Source organism: Anomaloglossus baeobatrachus, chromosome 1 (genome assembly GCF_048569485.1).
Source record: "Anomaloglossus baeobatrachus isolate aAnoBae1 chromosome 1, aAnoBae1.hap1, whole genome shotgun sequence".
In the NCBI taxonomy this organism is placed as follows: domain Eukaryota; kingdom Metazoa; phylum Chordata; class Amphibia; order Anura; family Aromobatidae; genus Anomaloglossus; species Anomaloglossus baeobatrachus.
The window spans coordinates 328,683,676-328,702,648 of record NC_134353.1 but is presented as its reverse complement, the minus strand read 5'-3'; the positions used below and the strand labels follow the sequence as shown (position 1 = coordinate 328,702,648).

Sequence of the window (18,973 nt, the reverse complement as noted above, 5' to 3'; positions counted from 1 at the left end):
TAGAATTAATGTTTCTTTCATGTTCTTAGGTTTCTAGTTCCAGTTTCTATTGTAATCTGTAATGATATCATGGCTTATCTTTTCGGGTTCTTCTTCGGTAGGACCCCATTAATAAAGGTAAGATGCAGTCGATTTGGTTAATACGATAAGTGTTGTGAAGAAGAGTTGTTTGACTATGTCCAGATCTCATTTTAGTCCGTCTTGCTCTGCTGATCAGTGATGAACACTTTGATACCATTAAATCTTTCAAGCAGTCTTATGGGAAGCAATATGTTGCCCACTGATGTGTTACGCTGTAGTTAATGGAACGCATTTGTGATGTAAAGCTTTTGTGTGAAATATTGTGGTGTTAAATAAATGCAATTTTGAAATTGAGGAATGACGTTAAAGTGCTGTTTCATAATTTTTTTTTTCTTAGTGATTACTGGAACAATAAGTGGGTGTTATTGTCTCTCCCCCATCCCCATATGTCGTCCATATGTCTAGGTGTATGTTAAAAAAAATGCCTGGTAGAATAAATGGAAGTCATAATTCAATCATTTCCATTTTTACAATTATAATTGCTATTCTTTGATATTTTTTAGCTGTCACCCAAAAAGACATGGGAAGGTTTCATTGGTGGATTCTTTTTGACCATAATATTTGGATTTATGGTGAGTACTCAAAGTTTATTATCTTTGTTAGGAACATTATCCGTTAAACTATCTAAATAATTAGGAATTTCAGTATACTTAGCAAAATCAGAAAGGGTGTACAGCAGTATTCAATAAAGGCATATCTAAAGTATTTGCGAACAAATAAAAAATAGAGCTCTCTTATTTTAGCCACCATACACATTAGATGGCTGTCAGCCAATGATTCTTTGGACAATAATTTGGCAACGGTCATCTCAATGGACTTTCCTCTATGAAGAACGCTTGTTTGGCCTGTGTTCTCTATGAGAAAGCTGCCAACTGAGAGGTTGGCCGGTGGCTTATTTCCTGGAAAACTATATCGGCACTATAAAATTGTACATGTACGGTCAACATCTCCACCAACGATCATTTGGCAAGCACCCCCAAACACATTAAATTGTAAGCCACACCCAAAGTGTACAAAAATATCATCACTATGATTAATGCTGGAGTCAACATGCCACCACACAGACAACTAGAATATAAGTAAGAGAAATGAAATAAAAAAACCTTCCAAACGGAGACTAACCTCAAAATAACCTAGCCCTCACCACATTTTAGGATGTAAATCTATGTCCAAGAAAGAAATATTCAGATTAGTGCCATGAAGGATTTCATTCATACGTGGTATAGAAATAGCAAAATAACAGCACAGCAATATACAGAAAACCTGGGAAGACTACATCCGGGAATGGACTTGTGAGCAACCAGATACTACTTCTTATTGCTACTTCAGACTCCATGGTACTGTTTTAATTTATATATCACCAGGAAAAAGTACCGCAGAATACTTTTCATTGCTTACAGAGGGGAAAGCAAACTGACTGAGGAATTTGCAGCTAAAAATGTATTTTTCAGTAAGAGAGGAAAGTAGACTTACTGAGGACTATGTTTACAACTGCTAAAATGGGGGAAGGAATCTTAGTGGAATCTCTGTTTACAACTACCAGAGGGAGAAGGAGACTGACTTGGGAGCTTACTGGAGACTGTTTTTATAGCTGCCCGAATGGGAAGGTGAATGTCTGGTGATCATGTGAAGCAAGAGGAGTAAAAGCATATAGAGGGCATGCGGTAGAAATCTGAAATGGATCCCAAGTGATACTGCCTGGCAGTCTTCCCACAACTGCATATATTATCTGAAGGACACATGGGGGGAAAAAAGGGAAAAAAGTATATTTTTTGACTGGAAAGGCAGCATAGTATTTTACAATAATAGCTAATAGCATTTTGGTAAAACTTGATTCGTCTGACGTCCCCCTTAAGATAAACATACAAAATTATCTGCTGTGGAGAAGCTCAGTTCATGGTCTGAATCTTTCCTCATTATGCTACTTCTTGGTTAATGCCTTCAATTTCAATGATTTCTCTTTTTTTCCAGTTTTCGTACATTCTGGCACAGTTCCAGTACTTTGTGTGTCCTGCAGAGTACAACAGTGAAACCAATAGCTTCTCGATCAGCTGTGAACCATCGGAGCTGTTCAGACTCCACGACTACACTGTTCCACCATATCTGCAGGCGCTTTTGGGATGGGTAAGCGCTCTATGTTGTTTCCTCATTGAGCTAATTGAATTTCCATATATTTCTCATGAAAACATTAGAAATATGAGATTAGAAGATTTGGAGAATTAGATTAGAAGATTAAAGGGAAGTAGTTGTGTCCCCAAACGCTATCAACCTGCAGATTAACTCAATATCTACAGGTAAATATAATATTGTAAATAATTAAATTCTGAAAACATGAATAGAAAGGTGACCTGGAGAAAACATTTGCTTATCCAGACAGAAGTAGTTCTGATGTGCGGCAATATTCTGGGGTTGACTGAAATAATAGATTTCATAGCCAATCAATAATTGCATGTGACTGCAGGTACATAATGTCAAAAATGTAATCGACTCACACCTAATGTGACTGCTGGAGCTGCCTCATTTTGGTGAGACGTGTGATGTTAGGTGATATAAATGTTATTGCTACTTGCACTGCTTTTACAGATCTCCAGATCTGGAGCGCAGTTGACAATTTGCGATAAATTTTGAAAAGAACTAGCTACTGGTCTCTTCACAGTGTGAAATTCATCACTGCTCATTACATTTATAGAACATCACATAGGAGACGTAGAGACTGCTGAATATACATGACATAGGAGACACAGAGACTGCTGTATATACTGTACATCACAAAATAGACAGATTGTTTTATAGATCATATAGCAGACACTGCGATTGCTCTATATACGTAACATAGGATAAACTGAGGCTTCAGAATATACATCACAGGAGATGCTGGGGCCCAGACATTACATAAGGAACTGGGGCAAATACATCACAGGAGACCCTGTAGGCATATATGTCACAGAAGACACTGGGGGCACACACATCATAGTAGGTGCTTGGGTACAGACATCACTGAAGAGGCTGGGGCACAGACCACACAGGAGGCACAGACATCACAGGAGACACTGAGGGCACACACCTCATAGGCGCTTGGGCACAGACCTCACTGGAGAGGCTAGAGCACAGACATCACAGGAGGCATATACATCACAAGAGACATGTGGGCAACCGCTGTTGTCAGGGGGTTGTCATTTGGAGCACAGAGTGCACTGATTTCACCCACAAAGTACATCCTGACACTGGCGCAGGGCAGAAAAAAGGAGGTTCCCTCACTCCTGCTCTATAGTATCAATCAGGGCTGTGGAGTAGATAAGGCTATGTTCACTTCCGTTATTTTGTATCAGTCACAATCCTCCGCCCTGAGAAACAATGCAATCCGTTTGGCGGATTCTGTTGTTTCCCATAGACTTGTATGAGCGGCGGATTGTGACTGATGATCTTGCGTTTCTCTCTCTCGCTATCTCTCATCTCTCAACGCATCAGTCCCATGAGTCACGTGACGCATGTGACTGATGCAAAACAACGGAAGTGTTAACTCAACTTCCAGCTGCTTCATCTTATTCCAGCGTTGCTCCGGTCAGTCTCGGAGGCTTTGTGATGTGACCTGCCCACAGATCCTGTACTTCATGGAGCACGCCAGAGGTAATTAATCAATACATCTCTATGGCAGCATCATTTTGGTTCACATAGAGACGTATTAAGAGGTTGTGATATAACTTTTGACTTCAGGCCAGTCAAAAGTTATAGTCACAAGATGCCACTGTGGGATCGGCACAAATCTCCTACTCCTCAATTTCCCTGATACCAACTATGACTCCACAGCCCTGGTATCTATGTCTTTATTTGTGTAAAAATAATTTCCATTATTTTATGTTTTGCATATGTTTCTTATTTATGGCCTTACATTGGAATTGTGTGTGATCTACTGGCTGGCTTACCTGTTGCCTTTGCTTTCTGTATATTTTCTGAAAGATTGGGTAAAATCCTTTAATTTCAGAGCGCAATTGACAACAATGTTTTTTTTTTTCCCAGACAACAGTTCGCCTGTACCCATTTCAGATACACAGCATTGCCCTATCTATGTTTGGTTCACTGATCGGGCCATTTGGAGGCTTCTTCGCCAGCGGCTTCAAGCGAGCCTTTAAAATCAAGGTAAGTCCTCATTTCTATATGCATCTATGCTATTAATTGTTTTCTTTTTCTAACTAGACCTGTCCATTTGTAGATTACCGTACAATTTGGTTTACAAGACGTACCGGTCTATAAGACACAATACTGGTCTAGACAAAAGAAAAGAGGAAAAATAATTTTATATAAATTCAAATTTCCCTGGTGGTCTAAGAAAGTAGAAGGCCTAATGCCACTTGTTTTGGCTGTCTATGGAGGGGATTAGTGAACAAAACTGATTTTTATTGGCAAAAGTTACCCCAAGTATGCTACAATTGAATAAGCTTTTGTGGCATCCCTGCTGTTGATGTGCTACAAGCTGGGGCACCAGAAAGAGGACAAATACTATCCGGTTATAAAAATGGCGCTGTGCCTGTTTAGAGATATGTGGTGATGAGTGGGAGTACCTGTTTAGATGGGAGTAGTGTATTAAAGGAGTTCTCCCTACAAATGTGATGCGCTGACATCTGAAGAAACACAGAAACAAACCTTTATATTTATTTATCTCGACTGTCAAAGGAGCAACAATGTGACCTGATCTGCTCTCTCAGCCATGGAGCAGGGCTGTAGCAAGAGAAAAAAAATTGTCCAGCTAAAAAGGCTACATTTTCTCCACCCTCACTTGTTCTATCTTGCTTAATTGTAAACTTGTTTTTGTTTGGTTTACAGCTCAATGAAGACTGAACAGGGTAGAGGACAAAAGTAGTAAAATCAAAGTCTGTTCTCACTCAGCTGAGGACAAGTTTTATTTTTTTTTCCTCTCTTGGTAGATCCCTGCTACTGTTCTGAGTGAGCAGCTGAGGTCCACAATTCTGCTCCTCTGACAGTTGAGACATGTCTCAAGGTGTGTTTCTTCAGATGACAGCCCATCATCACACATGAGTAGGACAGGTGGAAATTTCAACTATGTCTCAGCAGACATTTTTAACACATTCTTAGGGATTTCCTCTATAGGGAAGCTATCACCAGGTTTTTCCCTTATGAGCTGTGGCCAGCACCAGTAAGTGCTTATATATAGCATTCCAGAACACTGTGTGTAAGAGCCCAGGCCACTTTGTGTAATATGAAAAAACACCATTCTATTACTCACCTAGGGAGCGGTCTGGTCCAATGAGTCCAACACCTCCTCTTTGCTGAGATTGCTGTCCTCCTTCAGTGTGGATGACATGTCCTGCATCATCCACACAGGCCAGCATTGCGGTCCTGCACAGGCACACTTTGATCTGCCCTACTGAGGGCATGGGCGCTACAATACTTTGGTCTGCATTCAACAGAGCAGATCAAATTGCACCTGCGCAGGACTGCAATGCCGGCCTGTGCTAAAGACATAGGACATTTCATCCACACGACCCTCAGGAGAAGGAGGACAGCAATTGCACTAGATGAATGCGGCGCCAGACCAAGAGTAGTGACACCTATTGGACTGGACTGTCCCCTAGGTGAGTATTATAAAGGTATTTTTTACATTAGACGTTGCGGCCTGCGTTCTTATATACAGTATTCTAGAATGCTGTATATAAGAACTTACTCTTCTTGATTAATGAGAATTATGGAAGTTAATAATAGGGCGGCACGGTGGCTCAGTGGTTAGCACTGCAGTCTTGCAGCACTAGGGTCCTGTGTTCAAATCCCACCAAGGACACTATCTGCAAGGAGCTTGTATGTTCTCCCCGTGTTTGTGTGGGTTTTCTTCAGGTTCTCCGGTTTCCTCCCACACTCCAAAGACATACAGATAGGGACTCTAGATTGTGAACCCCAATGGGGTCAGTGATGCCAATATATGTAAAGCGCTGTGGAATTAATAGCGCTATATAAATGAATAAAATTAAATTGGGTATTTCTGCTCTTCGTCCACATACAGCCAACAATAAACAGCATTTCCGGGACAGTGGGTCATTTTTTTTATATATATAATATATATATATATAGCAGCATCTGAAAGCGTTTTTACCCGAGCACCCAAATGTTTAATCATGTGCTGAGCACGCTCGCCATCAGTAGTAGAAATACAATCATTGTAAGGCTTATATAAGCATTGTAGTGAATTAGTGTATATACTGACCGATTAATTACTGTGCCGATGCACACCAGCTGTACAGACTATCTGAGCTCTGAATACAACTGCTGAATTATGGACATGTTTTTTACTACCTGCGGTGCAGAAGAAATGTGCACTCACACTGTTGAGCGTCTTAGTGAATTGCTTGACAGTATAGAAATGCCATAGGTCTGTTGATGGTAACCAGTAAGGAAGACAGGGCTGTCGTTACTCAGGCAGCTTCTAGAAGCAAGTGAACACCGTCATGCACAGGTCTCTTAACGACTCAGCAGGATGCTTTATAAGTGCTCGTCTGATCAATCCCCCCTCCCCAATTTTGTATTATAAGTGTATGGCAGGAGAAACTGTGTTTTACAAAAAATAGAATATCAAGTTTTTAAAGCATTTTTGAGTGTATTTTTAATTATATGAGTACCTATATCTTTATAATGATGTCTCTAAAATCTCCTGTAGGAGTTATGTCTAGGTGTCCCAATGTTTCTGTCCATTTAGTCATGTACTGCATGTTTGTGGTGGAAATTATACTTTCACCATCAAGACATCCCACTTCTGTGGCCGTGTGCTCATTATAACATACACACAAGGCTTCGACATGGCTCTTTCCTTGATGTACATCTATGCAATGGATCATTCTAGATTTAAGGGGTTTTTACATTTCTGGAAATTGTACAAATTAAGGATTCTTCACCTTTCTACTATTTCGTGTATCTGTTCTTAACTGTTTTATTCTCAGTCAGCAAATCTGTGAATAGAAAGTCCTTGGTTCATATGAGGAGGGGTAGATATAATTGTATCCAATCTGGAAAATGCTGTTGGCAAAATATATCCGCAGCAGTCCCAAAGAAGCAGATGAGGCTTCTTTTACGCTCCCCTTTCTTTATCAGAGCCTGAATTTAACGCACAGATGATTAGAACATAATGAAAATAAAGGATTTGTGATTATATTTTCCAGGATTTTGCGGACACGATTCCTGGACATGGCGGGATTATGGACCGATTTGACTGTCAGTATTTGATGGCCACCTTTGTCCATGTGTATATTGCCAGCTTCATAAGGTAGGAGGTCTCTGACTTTGTATTACATTTAGCATAAAACGATACAGATATAGGGAATTATTTTATATAAATGTTTCTGAAATATATACTTTTTGTATATATAGTTTTCCTACCACCTTCACTGCTGTATTGTATATTGTAATGTTGAAGTTTTTCCCTTTTTCACTAACCAGAGTCAGATTACAATTTAGATATTATTGTAGGTTGATGTTTTATTTAATGTTTCGCATTATTAATTTCTTCGTGTCCGCAAAATCCTGGAAAATATAATCACAAATCCTTTATTTTCATTATGTTCTAATGGGGTATATATATATAAAAATATTTTCACTGTAATATGTATTTCACTACTTAAATAAGCAAATAAAAAAGTATGGTGTGGCTGTAATTATACTTTACCAACATAATCGTACTGCAAGGTCCTTTTTACAGCACAACGAATACCGTAAAAATAAAACCCAAAAACTACTCTGGAATTGCAGGCTTTTCGCAATTTCACCACTCATTTAATTTGTTTCGCATTTTCCAGTACATTGAATGGAGTCATTCAAAGTCCTCATATGGGTGTGTAAAAAAAAAAAAACAAACCACAAAAAAACTTGGAACAAAAGGAGGAAAAATCGAAAACTCAAAAAAAAACCTGGAAAATCAACCTGTCAGGAAGTTTTAAAGTAGAAATTTGGTGAATTATTCCATGGCATCAAATGTGGAGAATGTTGAACTCCAGCTTCCTTAGGAATATTGTAAATCGCGATGTCTGAAGCCAAGCCAGGCTTCTCTTTCTAGAATTGATATGAGAATTTGCAGGCTATCTTTCATTCTGATGTATTTTTGTATGTTTCCATGTTCAGAAAATCCCTGTTCCACAGCTGCAGTCTGTTAATAAAAAAAAAAGTGCTTTGTTCACCCTTCCCGGGTCTACCACTGAGTCTCCGCCTCTGCTCCCGGTGCCTGTTATTGTCTGCTGCACTGTGAGCTCTGTGACTTTGCTGAAGCAGATGGCACAAGCTGCTCAGAGTTGCTGAGCTCAGTGATTGACTGCAGCGCTATGGACGTGATGACAGCGATGCAGACAATAGCAGACTGGAGCAGCAGTAGTGAGTCACTCCTGTATCCGGCAACAGTGAGTAAAGCTAGTTTTCTGACAAGTCCTTAATTGCAGCCACTGTCATTGCATACCTCTCAGAAATATATTCATTGAAGGCAGGTTTTACCAGTTAATGAATGTTCATTTGTGTAGGAGAAAAAGGCATTTTTCGTTAATAAAGATATATTGCAAAGTAAAAAAAAAAAACGTTTTGGAGCGTGTTCTTTTTATTTTCCCCCCTGTATGACGCCGCCTCCTTGTGATTTGGTCAATTTTATGCAAGGGACAAAGTCAACTCCCCCAGAGAAAAATCGCTGGTAGTGTCCTGCTTGGCCTTATCATAAATGACAAGATAATATTTCTGTAACGTAGAATTTACATTTTACTCAGCCCTGCAGCCACTATTCCATGATGTGACCAGTTTAACTAGAAAAATATGTACAGCTGCACTCTAGAATGCTAACATTGAATAGGGGAACTCTGGTATTGCATTACTGCTATAGAAATAATTAAAAAATAATGTCCATCCTCTTTTATACTTGGATCCTTTCTGTCCAGACATGTAGAGGCATTTGATTTAGGGGCCCAGTTATATAAGAGAACACCTTGTGCTCATATGCATTTTCCAATACATAAGCTAAATATCACTTTTTTCAAATATGTCTTTAGCACTAAAGCAGAGTTCATTTATTCATTATTAGCATTTTAGAGTGCAGCTGTGTGTGTTTTGTAGTTATATTGTGTTTTCAGCTAGCACCTGTTCATACCTGTTGGATGTGTGGGTCAGTCTTTTTGATATATTTGTAGTGACCAGTTTAACATCCTAAAACTGGTAATCCCCTTGAATCTTAGTCATGGATCATGAATAAGTATGTTTTTAATCTGTTTGTTTTTTTTCTCTATGTCCAGAGGTCCAAATCCCAGCAAAGTCCTGCAGCAACTCTTAACACTACAGCCAGAGCAACAATTGAACATCTACAAAGTGTTGAAGACCCACTTAATGGACAAAGGGGTCCTCTAAGGAGCAACTTCTGACCTGTAACATAACTATATACTATATATACTCTATAGACTATATGGCGCCAGAGCTATTGCACTGACTCCAGAGCATTCAACCAAAGACTGTCAGTCATTTTTCCCCTGCTAGTCCCCTGAAGGTAAGGCACATGGCTGCCTCATCTCTCCCATACATTGTCCTCAAACAAACAAATCTGCTGACCATGTGAAGCTCTGAATGTTGGAACCATAACTTTCCAATAGTTTTTATTTACATGAGAGTATACTGAAGAAAGAAGGCAGTTCCTTGAACGGTAAAACTATGCACAATTTGTAGGAAAGGGCGGACATATTGTTTACTTTCACTCTGTGGGCCTCTTCCTGCTGAATAGAGGGATAAATGATTTATTTTTTTTTCTGGGATAGATTTTATGTTTTTCAATGTTTAAATGACCATGTGATTTTTTTTTTATATATATATATATAGATTTTCTTTTTCATTTTGGTTTAGGAAGCAATAACAATGAATCTCTGGTATTTATTTACAGTATACATGACAGTCCTAACTCTCATGTATTTAGATGTTAGCGTCTGTGGGGTTAGGGCAGCACCACATGTCTGGAAAAGCTGGACATGGTGGAACTGCTGCTTTCTAGACTAAATAATTAGAAATAAAAGGGAATTATATTAAAGGGGTTTTCCAGGCTGAAAATCAAAGTCAGATGTCACTCTAGGTGACTGCAGATTGGCATATCACGGCAGTGTGCAATATACACGCTATCATGATTCCCCCATATTTGCATCATGAGTTGGTAACAAGATTCTCAGCCGATTTTCTCCAATAAGAGAAGATTTGGAGAATCTAACTGTCATGTAATGCAGCTATGGAAATCCAATGGCCCACTTTTGCTGCGAACACAGGGTAATCATAACAGTGTGCATATTTCACATTGTCATGATTAGGCAGACTGCAGTAACATAGAGTTGACTGCTCAATTTTCTTTTCTGCCTGGAAAACCCCTTTTAACAATCCCTATAGGTATCAGGGAATGGGTAGGGGGACGTGATGACAACCTACACCGCAATACTGCTACAGTAAATGGTTGCAGAGGTTGTCATTGCTGAAAACTGTGAACTCCTTAATTTCTGTCCATATAGATTTAATACTGTCCTCAGACTGCGGATATCTATTCCTACATCTGATCTGGTACTCTGGCAATACTCTTGGAATGTTAGACTGGGATACATGCCGTCTTCTTTTTTCTTTTGTGCAGTGTTGTTCCGTCCCTTTACATATAAGCTTATGTCTGCACTAATACGTTTTTAATACTGAGAATAAAATATGTATTTATAAGAAGAATACACTTATTAAATGTTTAGTGAGAATACTGGTCCTCAATAAAAGCTGTAAGAAAGGGTCTTCTGTACCCTCCAGGACTAACTAACTCTATAGATTGAACTTAACAGTGGCATGTAAAAGTTTGGGCACCCCTGGTGAAAATTACTGTTATTGTGAACAGTTTAGCAAGTTGAAGATGAAATGAACTCTAAAAGTCATAAAGTTAAAGATGACACATTTCTTTTGTATTTTAGGCAAAAAAAAATAATCTTTTACATTTTTAAATTAACAAAAAAGGAAAATGGACTGAAGCAAAAGTTTGAGCACCCTGAATTGCAAGTACCTAGTAGCACCCGCTTTGGCAACTATTGCAGCTTTTAAATGCTTTTTGTAGCCAGCGAAGAGTCTCTTAATTCTTGCTTGAGGGTTTTTTATCCATTCTTGCTTGCAAAAGTCTTCCAGTTCTGTGAGATTCCTGGGTTGTCTTGCATGCACTGCTCTTTTGAGGTCTAGCCATAGATTTTCAATGAAGTTCAAATCAAGGGACTGTGGGGGGCCATTGTAAAACCTTCAGCTTGCATCTGTTAAGGTATTCTATTGGGGATTTTGCTGTGTGTTTAGGATCATTATTAGTGATGGGCGAATAATAAAATATTGAGGTTCAAATTATTCGTACCAAATACCCAGTAGTATTCCAGTATTCATCACGATTAACGAACCTAATGCAAGTCAGTTGGGCAACCTGAGCTTTTGTCTGGGAAATGTTCAAGAAAAATGCTCAGTTCCCATTGACTTGCATTAGGTTCGTTATATGTGACGAATACTGGAATAGTACTGGGTATTCGGTACGAATATCCCAAACACTAATATTTTACTATTCCCCATTACTAATCATGAACCATTTGTAAAAGCCATCCACTTTTCAACTTCAGCTTTTTAATAGATGGAATAGATGGTTTTATGTTTGCATCAAGAAGATGTTGAAATTACATTACTTCTACCCGTGAAATGTTCCCCACGCCATTGGCTACAACACAACTCCAAAGAATGATTGATCCACCCCCATGCTTAGTGGTTGGCAATATGTTCTTTTCCTGAATTTCTGTGCCCTTTTTTCTCCACACATACCTTTGATCATTGGGACCAAAGAGTTCTATTTTAACCTCATGGGTCCACAGGATTTGTTTCCAAAATGCATCAGGCTTGTTTAGATGTTCTTTTGCAAACTTCTGACACTAAATTTTATGGTGAGGATGCAGGAGAGGTTTTCTTCTCATGACTCTTCCATGAAGTCCATATTAGTGCTGAAGACTTTGGAATTGTGGTACATTGTTCTACTGTTCAGAGTCAAGCAGGGGTTCTGGTTTACCGTTCCACAGTAGTAATCCCATGAGCAGCTCTCACAGAAATTTTGCTTGGTCTTCCAGACTTTATCTTGACCTCCACTGTTCGTGGTAACTGCCATTTCTTAATTACATTTCGAATGGAGGAAAGGTCAACTTGAAAATGCTGGCTGAAAATCCCTGAAACAAGATTTGAACATTCTTGGCTGGTACAAAAAACGTTTTCAAACTGTGGTACTTACCAAAGTGGGTGCTGCTTGGTACTAACCATGCAGGGTGCCCAAACCTTTGTATCAACCCATTTTCCTTTTTATATATTTTAAAAGATGAATATATACAGTACAGACCAAAAGTTTGGACACACCTCATTCAAAGAGTTTTCTTTATTTTTTAATTGAAAATTGTAGATTCACATTGAAGGCATCAAAATTATGATTTAAAACATGTGGAATGAAATACTTAACAAAAAAGTGTGAAACAACTAAAAATATGTATTATATTCTAGCTTCTTCAAAGTAGCCACCTTTTGCTTTGATTACTGCTTTGCACACTCTTGGCATTCTCTTGATGAGCTTCAAGAGGTAATCACCGGAAATGGTTTTCACTACACAGGTGTGCCCTGTCAGGTTTAATAAGTGTGATTTCTTGCCTTATAAATGGGGTTGGGACCATGAGTTATGTTGTGCAGAAGTCTGGTTTGGTACACAGCTAATAGTCCTACTGAATAGACTGTTAGAATATGTGTTATGGCAAGAAAAAAGCAGCTAAGTAAAGAAAAACGAGTGGCCATCATTACTTTAAGAAATGAAGGTCAGTCAGTCCGAAAAATTGGGAAAACTTTGAAAGTGTCCCCAAGTACAGTGGCAAAACCATCAAACGCTACAAAGAAACTGGCTCACATGAGGACCACCCTAGGAAAGGAAGAACAAGAGTCACCTCTGCTGCGGAGGATTAGTTTATCCGAGTCACTAGCCTCAGAAATCGCAGCTTAACAGCAGCTCAGATTAGAGACCAGGTCAATGCCACACAGAGTTCTAGCAGCAGGCACATCTCTAGAACAGCTGTTAAGAGGAGACTTTGTGCAGCAGGCCTTCATGGTAAACTAGCTGCTAGGAAACTACTGCTAAGGACAGGCAACAAGCAGAAGAGACTTGTTTGGGCTAAAGAACACAAGGAATGGACATTAGACCAGTGGAAATCTGTGCTTTGGTCTGATAAGTCCAAATTTGAGATCTTTGGATCCAACCACCGTGTCTTTGTGCGACGCAGAAAAGGTGACCGGATTGACTCTACATGCCTGGTTCCCACCGTGAAACATGGAGGAGGAGGAGGTGTGATGGTGTGGGGGTGCTTTGCTGGTGACACTGTTGGGAATTTATTCAAAATTGAAGGCATACTGAACCAGCATGGCTACCACAGCATCTTGCAGCGACATGCAATTCCATCGGGTTTGCGTTTAGTTGGACCATCATGTCATTTATTTTTCAACAGGACAGTGACCCCAAACATAAATCCAGGCTGTGTAAGGGCTATTTGACTAAGAAGGAGAGTGATGGGGTGCTACGCCAGATGACCTGGCCTCCACAGTCACCAGACCTGAACCCAATCGAGATGGTTTAGGGTGAGCTGGACCGCAGAGTGAAGGCAAAAGGTCCAACAAGTGCTAAGCATCTCTGGGAACTCTTTCAAGACTGTTGGAAAACCATTTCCGGTGACTACCTCTTGAAGCTCATCAAGAGAATGCCAAGAGTGTTCAAAGCAGTAATCAAAGTAAAAGGTGGCTTCTTTGAAGAACCTAGAATATGACATATTTTCAGTTGTTTCACACTGTTTTGTTAAGTATTTCATTCCACATGTTTTAATTCATAGTTTTGATGCCTTCAATGTGAATCTACAATTTTCAGAGTCATGAAAATATATATATTTTTTTTTATTTTTTTTTTTTGCCTAAAATACAAAGGGAATGTGTCATCTTTAACTTTATGCCTTTTAGAGATCATTTCATCTTCTACTTTCTTAACTGTTCACAATAACAGTAATTTTGACCAGGGTGCTCAAACTTTTTGATAAAATTGTATATACAGTGGAATCTTGGTTTAGAACAATCCATTCTGGGAGTGTGCTTGTAAACCGAGTTACTCGTCTAGCAAAGCAAAATTTCCCATAGGAAATAATGCAGGCTAGGACAATTTTGTTCCACAAACACACACGCACACACACATACTCACCTTACCTTCCGTTCCATTGCCGACATCCCGGTTCTTGTAGTTCACCGGTACAGGATGTATATTGGGTAACCATCGCGACGATGAAGGCACTTCCGCTTCCAGAGCGCTGACGTCAAAGGCAGGAGCTGATAGCCTCTGATTGGCCAGCGCGCTGCCTTTGAGTAGCGGCTGACAGCCGAAGGTCCGGCATCGGCTGCGATGGTTACCCGATACACATCCTGTATCGGTGAACTACAAGAACCATGAGGCCGGCGATGGAACGGAAGGTAAGGTGAGCATAATATGTGTGCGTGTGTGTTTGTGTGAACTGCAAGAGCGGGTCAGAGCGCGGATAAAGTACGGAACCGGAAGTGTGTGCGGTGAGTATTTGCTCGTATGGCAAAGCTTGCTCGTAAACAGAGTTAAAAATGTACAGCAAGCTTTGCTAGTATAGCAAAATGCTCGCAAACCGGGTTACTCATAAACCAGAGGTTCCACTGTATTAGTTTTATGATTAATATCATGGAACCTATTTGTAAAAATTAAAGAAAATGGCCTTTTGAAAGATGTGACAAGTTTATAAGTATCTAAGGCTATATTCCCTCCACATTCATTGGGGCTTGTGTCTGAAGTCCTGAAAAACAGGATTGGGGCATGTGTGCTAACATGGCTATTTACTGTGAAGCAGACAGCCACTTTATGCCGTTGGACATAATTTTTGGACATATTTGACACAAGTACCAAAATGCAGTCGTCCATGTTTTGGTGCCTGCTTCAAATCGGCGAATACTGCCAAAATTGCTGTCGAACAGAGCACACAGTGAATCTATCTGCATTATTACTGTCAGTGGCCTTATCAACGCAAATGTCAAAATCTCAGTTTTCCGAGGTACTCCACACAAGCCCCGTATGAGTCACTGACTAGTGGATAACGCGTAGCCATAGCCTTATTCATGTCACTGGCTTACTATAAGCTTTAGTAAACAACTGTGACAGATCCATTGCATCTAGAATTTTTTATAAATAATAATAATATAACAAAATAATAAAAACTGTCTACAAAAGGAGTTTACTCCATTATGGTAGATGGATGCTCTGCACTCCACGTCTTCAAAGCCTGCATCTCCTTGTACACTCAATCAGCAGAGTACAGGTTGCCTTCGGAGCGGCCTGCGTCTGCCAGTGGAGGTACGTGGAATTCCTGTGGCTGTTATTGGGACACTTCAGCTTGTGTAGTGAGTGTTCCCACTAAAAGAAGTATGAAGTTTTAAATCATTGTAAATTAATAGTTTTTGGTTTGTTTTTTTCCAATGTAAAATGCCTTTAGCAACTATGACACAAAACTTGAACTGGAGCAGTCTAAAAATCCGAGAACAAGAATACACTTATTTTATTGGTCATGTGTGTCCTGTTCAGTCTTTAGCTACAATATTGGCACTTTGGGGGGCTGCTTCACCATTAAGAAAGATTCCTAATATGAAGACCGTGGATTAATGAGGACTTCCGTTGAAAGGCTCACATAGGTTTGAAGTGCAGCTTGAGATCCTTTGGCAATCACTATGGCCAGTCCCACACTGGACACAATGCTGTTCTAATAGTTTATGTATAAAATGTATTGCAGCTATTTCTAGATAGACCTCTATTACCTGTCTTGTAGCCCACAGTTAAGTCCATGTCTAATGTTCTCTAAAGGCAAGCTTTACGTAGAAGAACAGGACGTCAGAATTCGTAAGGGAAACCCATTGTAGACTGGGTTGTGACTATCATTAATGCTATATTGGACTTTATACTGTAGTAAATAGGGGAGATGATTGCATCTATTGGTAATTATAGTATTGAATTGCTAGTTAGGATTGCATTTCAGTAATAGAAGGGGCAAAATTAATTGCATTTAAGGCATTTCTATATAAATACTGTAGTGACATAGGAAACATAACGCGCTTCTTACTGGTGCGTAGTCCAACGTGTGTAAACCTTCTGCTACCGTGTAAAGCACGTTACCGCTGTTCAATTGGGCACATCTTTTTACATTCATAGTTTCATCCCACTTCCACCATGTTTTTTTCCTTTGCGGTCACTTTACTTTTTAATTAAAATTATTATAAATATTTACACTATCTTTAATAAAAAACAGAAACTTTATTAGAAGATCAGAAGTGATCTATGCCCTAATAGAGAGGCACATTAGCCTAAATCTACCCACACAATGCAGTTCATTCTTCAGGTCTAAATCTATCAAGATACATCCAAGTTCTTCCATAGGCATGGTGGTGCAGACAAGTAACAGTTGGATACTGTTAATAAGAGCCACATTACCAAGGCACCATAGTTATTCCTAAAGTCCAGCTTTAATATTTCGCCAGACATAGAGGCATTAGACAATGTTTGGTCTTAAAAATGCAGTATATACTTTTTGGTGCTTGGCAATTTGGCTTTTACTGACACACATTGGAGTTATTTTTTGACAGTAGGTAACTGTGAGCAAGTCCATGTCTGGAGAGGCCTATTCGTTAGTATGAAAGCATAATTAATTTGTCACATCTGACTTTCATGGTCATTGCATGGACTGCAATGTCTGGATTGACCTCTGGTCTCCTGACCCTGACTCATATATGAGGCTGTTGAGTTCTGTCCAGTAGACTTCCAGCTGGAGCAGACATTACAGTCCAAACAAGGACTGTTAAAGTGGCTTAAGATGTTTAAAGGTGTTGTCCGATCTTTTGTTTCTGAATCCTGACAGTGTGCAGTGTGTGTACGCTGTCTGAATTCCCCAAAATTGACCTGAGCGTGGTTGTGATTTGCATTTTGCAGTCACAAGCCAGCTAGATGTTCTTGGCTTCTCTTAATTCACTACAGCCTACAAACTTTTAACAATGACTGGACAACCCCTTTAACCCTGCTGTTCTGTTCGGGTTTACTATACACATATTTTACGGTTATTTTTGAGAAAAGTAAACAAAAAAAAAAGATACCAACCCATAGTAAGAACTCCTCAAATGAGGAACAGTCAATTAACCACAAGTTTCAGAACCGCATAATGAACATTTAAAACAAAATCAAATTTCAAATTCGGTCATTTTTGACCAAACAGAACAGCAGGGTTAAGTAAGGTAAAGAAGAAGCTGATTACATGAACAGCCACTATTGTATGAACAGAAATATTACATATGATGTCTAAAACTTTGATAAAATGTTCTATTCCACAACAGAACTTAAGGGGACTGTTATATTTGTGGCATAATAATTTACAAGCCTTTCTGTGCGTTAGTGCTGTGTAGAGTAAACATTGATTTTTTTATTTGCCAACATAAAAGTAAAACACTTATCATTAATGTCACACTTGTAAACAAAATATTGTCATATTTCATAACCAAGAGAACAAGAAGTAAAGACTTAGAGGAAACCTGTCCGACAGGAGCATGAATTAGGTATGATAACTTTAGTAGCTTATCACTGAAATTTGATTATGGAATAGTGTTTGTGAAAACTTGCAGTGGTAAGACATACGTGGCACTCTTCAAAAAGGGGAGAAAAGGGGGCACTCAAGTAGGATTCCACTCCAGTAGAAAATATTCATAAGGAGTGATGAGGGAGCACGGCCATTCTCGTGTACTCGATTCTTGAACTAGTGATGCACAAGTACTACTATGCTCGGGTTCTCAGTACTTGTAACTAATGAAGAGCGAGCGCTACCATGCTGGAGTGCTCGGTACTTGTAAGTAATGATGAGCGAGCACTACCATGCTTGGGTTCTCAATACTAGTGATGAGTGAGTACTACCGTGCACGGGTTCTTGGTACTAGTAACTAGTGATGAGCGAGCACTACCATACTCAGGACTCGTAACTAGTGATGAATGAGCACTAACATGCTCGGCAGCTCGGTACTTGTAAGTAGTGATGAGCAAGCACTACCATGCTTGGGTTCTTGGTACTAGTGATGAATGAGCACTAGCATCCTCGGGTTCTCAGTAATCTTCACTAGTGATGAGTAAGCACTACCATGCTCGGGTGCTCAGTACTCAGAGCAGTTGGATGTTCGGATGGGCATGACCTGAGTATAATGGAAGTCAATGGGGGACGCCAGCATTTTTCCACAAGATATCCAAAAAAAAAATTATAATCTGGTACTCGAGTTGAGCTCATTCATGCAACTTTTCGTTATGAGCACCAGAGCATGGAAGTGCCCGCTCATCATTATTCATAAGAACTTGGCACTCCACGGTTATGTGGTACAATAACCATTTTATTTCAAAATTGCAATATATCTAATTATAGTTCAGATTAAAGCCAAATATTAATCAATACAAAATAATACAATCAGCTTTAAAAATACAAATAAATGTACATATGCATGAATCCAGATAATATTCTTTATGTCTGTGAGCTTATAGACACACATACTATATGAATGTATCCCCATGAAGCTAAATATCTTCACTCATGACTGTACAAATCTATATACATTAATTGTGTTTATTATGAATAACATGCAGTGTCTCTTCTACACTTTTCTCTTTATAAATATATAGAAATTCTTTCCTGTGATTATGGTTTTCATGACAATAGTGACCATCATTACTAAATCTTTCTTTCATATAAAAGTATATCGTTTGCATAACTAGTTTTTCTTTATATATACATTTATTTGTATT

The 18,973-nt window shown here is 39.2% G+C and overlaps 1 protein-coding gene across 2 annotated transcripts in view; it reads left to right on the top strand.

The window, feature by feature from the left end:
* The window catches only part of CDS1 (CDP-diacylglycerol synthase 1), a 130,107-nt gene extending 119,316 nt beyond the window's left edge, over window positions 1–10,791 (top strand). The window contains exons 8-13 of one of the 2 annotated variants that reach the window (XM_075351993.1): window positions 30–117; window positions 585–653; window positions 2,053–2,205; window positions 4,099–4,218; window positions 7,245–7,348; window positions 9,345–10,791. In XM_075351993.1, coding sequence (XP_075208108.1) covers window positions 30–117; window positions 585–653; window positions 2,053–2,205; window positions 4,099–4,218; window positions 7,245–7,348; window positions 9,345–9,456 — 646 coding nt within the window. In that variant the 3' untranslated portion in view covers window positions 9,457–10,791. The remainder of the gene's footprint in view (window positions 1–29; window positions 118–584; window positions 654–2,052; window positions 2,206–4,098; window positions 4,219–7,244; window positions 7,349–9,344) is intronic. The other variant, XM_075352000.1, reaches the window with a different exon arrangement.
* Window positions 10,792–18,973: the final 8,182 nt, after the last annotated feature.